General features: G+C 47.9%; 1 protein-coding gene across 1 annotated transcript; it reads right to left on the bottom strand.

Moving 5' to 3' along the window:
- Positions 1-1,646: 1,646 nt before the first annotated feature.
- Positions 1,647-6,665, bottom strand: LOC137537122 (oocyte zinc finger protein XlCOF8.4-like; the record flags this gene model as incomplete). Its single annotated transcript, XM_068259255.1, has 6 exons — positions 6,573-6,665; positions 2,639-2,758; positions 2,309-2,443; positions 2,111-2,228; positions 1,892-1,989; positions 1,647-1,790 (listed from the first exon to the last, which is right to left on the bottom strand). Coding segments are annotated over exons 1-6 (708 nt in total), but the record flags the coding sequence as incomplete, so codon positions are not given.
- Positions 6,666-10,230: the final 3,565 nt, after the last annotated feature.

Genomic DNA, 10,230 nt, shown 5'->3' with positions numbered 1-10,230 from the left:
GTTGCTGCAGACATTGTAAGAGGCATGGGCGGGGATCACTCACCTTTTCCGCGTTCCAACGTGCGCTCCACTGATGTCACTTCCTGTAACGCCGTCCACTCACAATACAGTGGGCGACGTAGCAGGAAGTGATGTCAGTGGAGCGCACGCTGGAACGAGGAAGAGGTGAGTGATCCCCGCCCGTGCCTCTTATAATAGCTGCAGCAACGTAACTTTTTAAGGCTGGAGGGGAGTGGAGGACGGGGGACCCAGGCGAGGGAGGGGGGGTTCGACCCCCCTCCCCGCCGCTAGGCCCAATACCCCCTTCCTGCCCGCTTTCCCCTCCAGCTCGGGCGGACCCCACACCCACGGACGGGCGGGTGCCGCCCCCCAGAAGTGCCGCCTGAGGCAAAAGTTTCATCCCGCCTCATGGGCGGGCCGGCCCTGTGTCCCCCTGTACTTCCAGTCTCCCCCATATGCCACCTGTGTCCCCTGTACCTGTAGTGTCCCCTTGTACTTCCAGTCACCTGTACTGTAATGTCCCCTTGTACTTCCAGTCTTCCCCTGTACACCACCTCTGTCCCCTGTACCTCCTCTGTACCTGTAGTGTCCCCCTGCATTCCAGTCTTCCCCTGTACACCATCTCTGTCCCCTGTACCTCCTCTGTACCTGTTGTGTCCCCCTGTACATCCAGTCTCCCCCTGTATGCCACCTCTGTCCTCTGTACCTGTAGTGTCCCCCTGTACTTCCAGTCGCCCCCTGTATAACAACTCTTTCCCCCAAGTCTGCTTTGCCCCTGCAGTGTCAATCTCTATGCCACCATTGTCTCCGTGTGTCTTCTGTGTCCCTTTATGTCCCCTCTTTGGCTCCTCCGGTCCTTTGCCCCTTTATGCTTTTTCCTGTCCTTTTGTCATCCTGCCACTACTGACCCCCTCCCCTATGTTACCAGGACCCCCTCTTAGCTTAGATGAAATCCCACACTTTGGGAGCTTCTACCTGTTTCCTGTCCCTGTCACTATCATTTTGGAAGTGATATAATTGCGCCAGGTGTAACGTTTGTAACAGCGGGTCATTCTTATGACGACCATTCAGAAACATGGGATTCACTCACTGCCAGGAATTTCAGCAGTATGGGGGTAACTTCTGTGAATACTTGCAACTATGCCAAGTGCAATTAAGCTTTCCTATATTGAAGGTAACAACCTTCTATAGTGAGTTTTTATTTACTTCAGTCTCCCCTCCCCCCCAAACATCATTCTTACAGCCCCTCCCCCACTTACTGGATTCATGTGTGATCTATACTGTGCCCAGCAGGGACATATTTCTTATCCATCTTAATATGTATTTTCAATATATAATCTTTATCACTCACCTGTGCTCATCCCTGTAATAATGTCTTCCTCCTTATATGTCCTCATCATGTCACCTTCCTCCATAGACTGCTGATCACTCCTCACATACAGCTCTTCTTCCTCTTTCCTTGTTCCCATCATGTCACCCTCCTCCACAGACTGCTGATCACTCCTTACATACATCTCTGGTTCTTCCTCTTTATTTGCCCCCATCATGTCACCCTCCTCCACAGACTGCTGATCACTCCTCACATATGTCTCCTCTTCTTCCTCTTTAATTGTCCCCATCATGTCACCCTCCTCCATAGACTGCTGATCACTCCTCACATACGTCTCTTCTTCTTCCTCTTTCTTTATCCCCATCATGTCACCCTTCTCCATAGACTGCTGATCACTCCTCACACACATCTCTTCTTCTTGCACCTTAATGGCAGCATTTACATGTATCAGTTCTCCACCCTAAGTGCACAAAATGAGAGGTCATTTAAAATGTGAAAATAGATAACAGCATATACAGAGAAAAGTGTCATACAGTTTGGATTCTCCAACGCCCCACCTACCTGATATCGTTGGGGGATGATGTGATCTTTTTTTGGACAATCCTGGGAATAAAGAGGACCTGCACATCTCTCTGGTAGGTTTCTGTGACTGGATCCGTCTGCAGGAAACACACACTGACTGAATACATTGTCTCTATGTGTTTAGCAGATGATGGGGAGAATCTAGGTGGACCCTCCATACTGCTCTGTGCTTTAAAAGAAATAAAAGTCTCCTCTTACCCGGTGATGTGAGGGGCAGCTGATTCTCCACCATGGTGTCCTTGTAGAGGTCCTTGTGTCCTTCTATATACTGCCACTCCTGCATGGAGAAATACATATCCTGACACCTTATAGGAACCTAAACACACACAATGATACAGTCACCACACAGACACACCTCATTATGGGTAATGTCCGATAATTCCCAGCACTGCTCACCTCTCCTGTCAGCAGCTCCATCATCTTCCTGGTGATTTCCAGAATCTTCTGCATGTTGTTTCCCTCAGATATCAGAATGTGAGGTGGAGGTACCGTGATGGTCACATGACCATCAGACTTCACTGGAGAACAAATCTGTATAGAAAAAAAAAAAAGAATGTCACATGACCTAAAATTTTCCCAAACCTCTTATGTTATATGTGTGTTTTATTAATAGAGATATGTTTTGTTATGTGACCTCCCAGAATCCTCCTCACCTCTCCATTCAGGTGTGTGTTTTATTAATAGAGATAAGAGTGATGTCATGTGACCTCCCAACATCCTCCTCACCTCTCCAGTCAGCAGATTGATGATCTCCAGGGTGAGGTTGAATATCTTCTCGGTCATGTGACTCTGGTCCTCATCCATCCTCAGTGATGTGGTCATGTGATCTGTACAGGATGCTGCTGCCTATTGATAGATAGTAAGGGGAGGATAATCCAGGTTGTACAGCAGTGAAACTATCGATACACCATCCTATCCCCCCCGAACTCCCCATTATTGTTACCTGTGGGTGGTAGGGTCATGCAGAGTATGGACCACTCTACAAGATTTGCCTTGCCACTAGCTGAGGGACTTACCCATATATCTGTGTATACCTGGAGACAACAATATTGCCTTTGAGGTGTTGGGCTAATACATTGTCTGAGGTGTCTTTACATTTTGCTCCAAGCAGAGTATCGCAAGAAAAGTATTGTAGGAAAGCAGAAAACTTTGGTCCTGTCCTCCCTCTGCCTCCTCTCCAGCTGGCCTTCTCTCCTCACATCCCCCTCCCACTGTACCATTCCTGTGATGTTACAGCAGTGCTGGTAGTGGTAGATGGATGAGGATATGAGGAGAGAAGAGGCAGAGAGGCTAATGGGAGCAGAGGACTGGAGCACACTGTGACAGCTAGATATAAACCAATGTATCATTTTACTACTTTGCATGGAGGTGGGGGAAGGGAGCAAAATGGACATTGCTATACTGGGAAAGCAATGGCATTACTGGGGGGGGGGGGGGGGGGGGCTTACATACTGGAGGACATTGGCAATGCTTGGGGACGCAGAGGGACATGGCTGTACTGGATAGGCTGTGTTATGTGATTGGTCTGAATTATTACTAGGAAGGTGAGATGCCAGACATAATCTATGGCACATGAAGGGGGGGAGGGGCACTAGAAAACTGGCAAACAAGTCACAGCAGTTATTTAAAAGTCTCTTGTATGGCAATTACTGCAAGGGGGGGTGATCAGGATAGTGACAGGTGTACTATGACCTCCTCTGTAACAAAGTATGGCCACACTGACTTTTTCTGTTTAATCTATCCCTATGAATATATTACATTGAACCCGAGGTGAGAGGTATATGGAGGCTGCTATATTTATTTCCTTTTAAAGAGAATCTGTATTGTTAAAATCGCACAAAAGTAAACATACCAGTGCGTTAGGGGACATCTCCTATTACCCTCTGTCACAATTTCGCTGCTCCCCGCCGCATTAAAAGTGGTTAAAAACCGTTTTAAAAAGTTTGTTTATAAACAAACAAAATGGCCACCAAAACAGGAAGTAGGTTGATGTACAGTATGTCCACACATAGAAAATACATCCATACACAAGCAGGCTGTATACAGCTTTCCTTTTGAATCTCAAGAGATCATTTGTGTGTTTCTTTCCCCCTGCATCTCTCGTGCACTGAAGTTTCAGGCTGCTCTTTTCTTCCTGCAAACAGCTTTGCCCTTGTCTGTAATTCCTCACTATGTGAAAGCCCAGCCAGCTCAGAGGACGATTTATCCAGCTTGTAAAAGATAAGAGAGAAGAGAGAAGCTGCTCTAATCTAAATAATACACAGGCAGTGTGCATAGAGGGGCCTGGAAGGGGGAATTCATAGCAGAACCACAACACTGAAGAACTTGGCAGCCTTCCAGACACAGGCTGACAAGTCTGACAAGAGAGAGATAAGTTGATTTATTACAGAGATGGTGATAGTAGAAAGTGTTGCAGTAAGCCAGAACACATTAGAATAGCTTTTGGAACTTGTAGGATGATAAAAAACAGGATGCAATTTGTGTTACGGAGTCTCTTTAAGGAATACCAGTTTCCTGCCTCTAATAATTTTAGCAACAGACCCTGAACCAGCATGCAGCAGATCGGGTGTTTCTGACATTATTGCCAGATCTGACAAGATTAGCTGCATGTTTGTTTCTGGTGTAATTCAGAAACTACTGCAGCAAAATAGATCAGCAGAGCTGCCAGGCAACTAGTATTATTTAAAAGAAAATACATTTGTCAGCCGCCATATACCTCTCACGTCGGGTTCACTTTAAACCTCCCTCCACACTGTGGAACTGGGAGATGACTGCTTATGATGTCACTGACTCCCATTTTCCCCATGGTCCACGCACCTAGAAAGTTAAACCACGCCTGCTGTTTTAAAACCCACATACTAACACCACCCAAGGCTGGATTTATGGGCAGGCCTCAAAGGCCAGGGCCTTGGGCAGCAGGAGGCTGGTGTGCCATTATAGCTGGCAGCAAATCTGGTGTGTCATTATAGCTGGCAGTTCTGAAGGAGTGGTTAGCTTACAGGGACAACAAATCATCATATGCTCGCTCCAATCTGAATTGTCGCAAATACCTTCTGATTTAAGAAGGCAAACTTTTATTTTCCATGGCTGGAGCCAGTATCTGTTTGCTAAGTAATTGTTTTTATAGCAAGTCTCCTTGATGCTGCAGGGTGGCCTACTGAGTATCTTCTGCAGCTCTCAAGCACTTTGAGTCAGTTAGGAGAAAACCACTGTGGCCCCTATACAGTTCACTTTATTTCCTAAGTTTTCAACTATAATTTTCTTCTTTTATTTAAAACAACTTTTTAGCACTCTGCAATTGAAAGCATTTAAAAAGGTAGGCAAAAAATGCTCTCAATATTCTGAGTATTTTCTTGCTTGCTGAAGGTAAAAAAAGCATTTTGTTGATTAGGTATGGTAACTATATCACCTAGGAGAAAAAGTGAATGGAATAAAGGCCTATGTGAGTGTTCACATTTCATCTAACACTAATCACTAAGACTTTCTTTGAAGTGAATCTGTAACAAAAAACAGCCCCTGGGGGGTACTTACCTCAGGAGGAAGTAGCCCCTGGATCCTAATAAGGCTTCCCCCGTCCTTTTCACCCTCTGGTATCCAATGCAGGTAGCCCTGATAAAATCAGCCGACAAGCTTGTCGGATGTGGCACATTAGCGGCTGCAATATTTACCTACCGCGCTCCTGCATAGGTGCTGTATCAGCCTCACGATGGGTACAGCGGAAATAACCGAGCCCGATCAGGTCTGCTCTACTGCACTGGCGATCGGACTTGACTATTTCCACTGGAGCACATTGGAAAGCCGCTGCTGCACCTGCGCAGGAGTGCCAGCGCTGGATCCCGAAAGGCGAAGAGGACGGGGGAAACCTTATTAGAATCCTGAGTCTTCCCCGTACAGAGACAAGTACCCCCCAGGAGCTCTTTTTTTTTAAAAAATAGATTCTCTTTAATAATTACCACCACCTCTCCATCCATACAAATGATTGTTGTCTACAATACCTACACTCATTCCATGTATTACTACAGTAGAATCCCTAGGATGGGCATAACTACCATGTATGGGGGGCACCACTGAAAAAAAATCCATGGTCCCTGCACCCCCCCCCCCCCAAAGGGACCGGACAGGCAGAGGGGGAAAAAAAAACATCCCTGCCACCCCCTCCTGCCATGCAGAGTAGTGCAGGATATTAAGTAATAATGGTTCCTGCTTCCAGTGCATCGGTCTCCTCCATGCATCACAGCACACTCTCTCTGCTGCCATTAATGGCTCCCTATCACATGACCGGAACAAGTCATGTGATCGGGAGCTCCTTGAAGGGCAGCTGCTCTGATACACAGAGATTTTCAGCGCTGGAAGCTGGTAAATATAACTCCCAGCACTACTCTGCATGCAGATGGGAGGAGGGGCCCCAAAGCCCCTGGGCCCCCCTGCAATCACAGGGGTTGCAGGGGCTATTGCTACTCCTATGATCCCTAGTAGAGACCTTGGGCAAGACTCCCTACTGCAGCTACTGCCTATAGAGCACGTCCTAGTGGCTGCAGCTCTGGTACTTTGAGTCCGCCAGGAGAAAAGCGCAATCTACATGTTTTGTGTCTTGTCTGTGTCTTTATAGTAAACTCCAAGGGACCTGGCTCAGTAGTTTACTATATCAGGATTGACATACATTGTCATAGTCATACAGGCTCATGGTCAGGACCTGGGGATTGAGTTTACTATAGCAAGATTCTACTGTATTCTCAAACTCATCCATATCCATGTCTGTACTAATCTCCCCCACTGTAAGCAACAGCATAACCTGTACAAGGCCCAGCTGGCATACATTTGCTATCTGCTAATATATAACAAGAATCACACAAATTGCCTCTTACAAGGACCTCTTTTCTCCTTTTTCTGCAAACTTCCTGTCTATGGATTCATTTCTCCTTGTTTCTGCGTTCCACCTGGAAGAAGTAATGTCTCCATCTTGTGGTTAATAAGCAAACTGCAGCCTCTGTTTGTGGAATAACCTCAGCCATCTAACTTATCATTATGCTCTGTTACGGCACAATATCCTCATCAGAATACATCCTTCTGTTTAGAAAGTTGATGAATATGAAGACATGCAACATGTTTCTGGTTACTGGACGTTTCTTGCACCAGACTGGAAGGCAGAATTATTGGAGAAATTGCCTGGACTAGGATGTCCATTTAATCCCTTCATATCTCTCCTGGCCTCCAGGGTTTAGTAAGAATGAGATTGCAGAAAGCAATATCAACCCCAAACGTGTGTGTGGCGTGAACTGTGTAAGCAGACATTAACTCACCTAGACTGCCACCTCCCTTCCAATGCACTACATCTTCTGACACTTCTGCCTTCACTGCAGTAGCTCGATTTAGAATGCCAAGTGTCAGAAGATGAAGAACGGCATGGAACACATCCGAACCGGGGAGGAGGTCTAGGCGATTTAACCCCTGCTTCCACAGCCCACGCTTCCCACATGTAGCGGGGCGATTTTGCTTTTGGTAAATCATTCTTGCTCATCCCTGCTCTAAACTTATGTAAAGTATCAAAAATCAGGTGACTGCTTGAATATAGAATACAATGAAAACTATTAGATAGGTTTACTATCCTGGGACTCTTCCAGGCAGAATGGTCTGGTCCATGCATATAGACGTGGCCTTCACATTGTGGTCACTGCTTTGGATTAATAACGTTTTGTTGCCGATATCAACCAACAAACGTTGAATGTGGTAATGCCTTCGATGACTAAACTGTACATAGTTAATTGCTAGCTTTTGAAACTTTAAGTCTCTTCTTAAAGTATGATACAGAACTGGATTAGAGCCTTACAAAAGATATCACCTGAGGGAACAATTGTTGGTTTGCTGTCAGCACATCTGCTCCACAAGTCAAGCCGTTTTGTTGTGATACTCGGTGTGGGGGAGGGTGAAAGGAGATGACAGAAGAGAGAGCAGAGCATTAGATAGAATGCTCAACATGCGTAACTAAGGAAGGCATGCTCCTTACATTGCAACGAGCACTGCTATGTAAGGTGTGCATAGTGGTCGCTGTTCATTTTAGTGAGCCCTCCCTCACATTAAGCTGAGCTGCTTTAGCAGCTTAATGAATCAAGGCAATACAGTGCTGGGTCAACAGTTTTCGAACCCTATCTGCACAGAGTTTGTATGTTCTCCCCGTGTCTACATGGGTTTCCTCCAGGCACGCTGTTTTCCCCCCACATACCAAAAACATACAGATAAGTTAATTGGCTTCCCTCTAAAATGGGCTGTGGACTGCAATGGACATACACCTGTGGCAGGGATTAGATTGTGAGCCCCTCTGAGGGACAGTTAGTAATGTTACTATATAACCTGTAAAGGGCTGTGGAAGATGTCAGCACTATAGAAATAATAATTTAATTCTAGTATGTCCCACTTTATAAAAGATCATGGGTATCAATTACCCTCTTTTGTGAGTAACATCTCAAGCACCTCTAGCCAATTATACTGTTAGGAACAATCCATATAAGGGTATAAATACCTTTAAAACTTTCCTTTATACTTTACATTCACTCCAATATTTATTAACGCTTATTTTTAATTTATCATTCATTAGAGTTCAAAAATGTGATTATGTTTTCAAACATAATGCAACATTGCAGCAACTAAAAACAAACAATAAATCAGTTTAGACAAGGAACACGTGGTCCAAGAATACAAAGTACCTGATACACTCAAACACAGTGTGTGCTGCTGAGGCTCTGCAGTCTGCACTTCTGCTATCCCAGCCATCTGCCCCTGCTGCCCCCAGCATATCCCGGCTGTTACAGGCACAGTGTGTGCTGCTGAGGCTCTGCACCACTGCTATCCCTGCCATCTGCCCCTGCTGCCTCCAGCATGTCCCGGCTGTTACAGGCACAGTGTGTGCTGCTGAGGCTCTGCACTTCTGCTATCCCAGCCATCTGCCCCTGCTGCCTCCAGCATGTCCCGGCTGTTACAGGCACAGTGTGTGCTGCTGAGGCTCTGTACTTCTGCTATCCCAGCCATCTGCCCTGCTGCCTGCAGCATGTCCCGGCTGTTACAGGCACAGTGTGTGCTGCTGAGGCACTTCTGCTATCCCAGCCATCTGCCCCTGCTGCCTCCAGCATGTCCCGGCTGTTACAGGCACAGTGTGTGCTGCTGAGGCTCTGCACATATACTATCCCCGCCATCTGCCCCTGCTGCCTCCAGCATGTCCCGGCTGTTACAGGCACCGTGTGTGCTGCTGAGGCTCTGCACTTCTGCTATCCCAGCCATCTGCCCCTGCTGCCTCCAGCATGTCCCAGCTGTTACAGGCACAGTGTGTGCTGCTGAGGCTCTGCACTTCTGCTATCCCAGCCATCTGCCCGTGCTGCCTACAGCATGTCCCGGCTGTTACAGGCACAGTGTGTGCTGCTGAGGCTCTGCACTTCTGCTATCCCAGCCATCTGCCCCTGCTGCCTCCAGCATGTCCCGGCTGTTACAGGCACAGTGTGTGCTGCTGAGGCTCTGCACTTCTGCTATCCCAGCCAGCTGCCCCTGCTGCCTCCAGCATGTCCCGGCTGTTACAGGCACAGTGTGTGCTGCTGAGGCTCTGTACTTCTGCTATCCCAGCCATCTGCCCTGCTGCCTGCAGCATGTCCCGGCTGTTACAGGCACAGTGTGTGCTGCTGAGGCACTTCTGCTATCCCAGCCATCTGCCCCTGCTGCCTCCAGCATGTCCCGGCTGTTACAGGCACAGTGTGTGCTGCTGAGGCTCTGCACATATACTATCCCCGCCATCTGCCCCTGCTGCCTCCAGCATGTCCCGGCTGTTACAGGCACCGTGTGTGCTGCTGAGGCTCTGCACTTCTGCTATCCCAGCCATCTGCCCCTGCTGCCTCCAGCATGTCCCGGCTGTTACAGGCACAGTGTGTGCTGCTGAGGCTCTGCACTTCTGCTATCCCAGCCATCTGCCCGTGCTGCCTACAGCATGTCCCGGCTGTTACAGGCACAGTGTGTGCTGCTGAGGCTCTGCACTTCTGCTATCCCAGCCATCTGCCCCTGCTGCCTCCAGCATGTCCCGGCTGTTACAGGCACAGTGTGTGCTGCTGAGGCTCTGCACTTCTGCTATCCCAGCCAGCTGCCCCTGCTGCCTCCAGCATGTCCCGGCTGTTAAAGGCACAGTGTGTGCTGCTGAGGCTCTGCACATATGCTATCCCAGCCATCTGCCCCTTCTGCCTCCAGCATGTCCCGGCTGTTACAGGCACAGTGTGTGCTGCTGAGGCTCTGCACATATGCTATCCCAGCCATCTGCCCCTGCTGCCTCCAGCATGTCCCGGCTG

The sequence above is a fragment of the Hyperolius riggenbachi genome, chromosome 10 (assembly GCF_040937935.1).
Source record: "Hyperolius riggenbachi isolate aHypRig1 chromosome 10, aHypRig1.pri, whole genome shotgun sequence".
Taxonomy (NCBI): Eukaryota; Metazoa; Chordata; class Amphibia; order Anura; family Hyperoliidae; genus Hyperolius; species Hyperolius riggenbachi.
The sequence above is the reverse complement of the archived record's forward strand: the minus strand, read 5'-3'. Positions and strand labels throughout refer to the sequence as shown.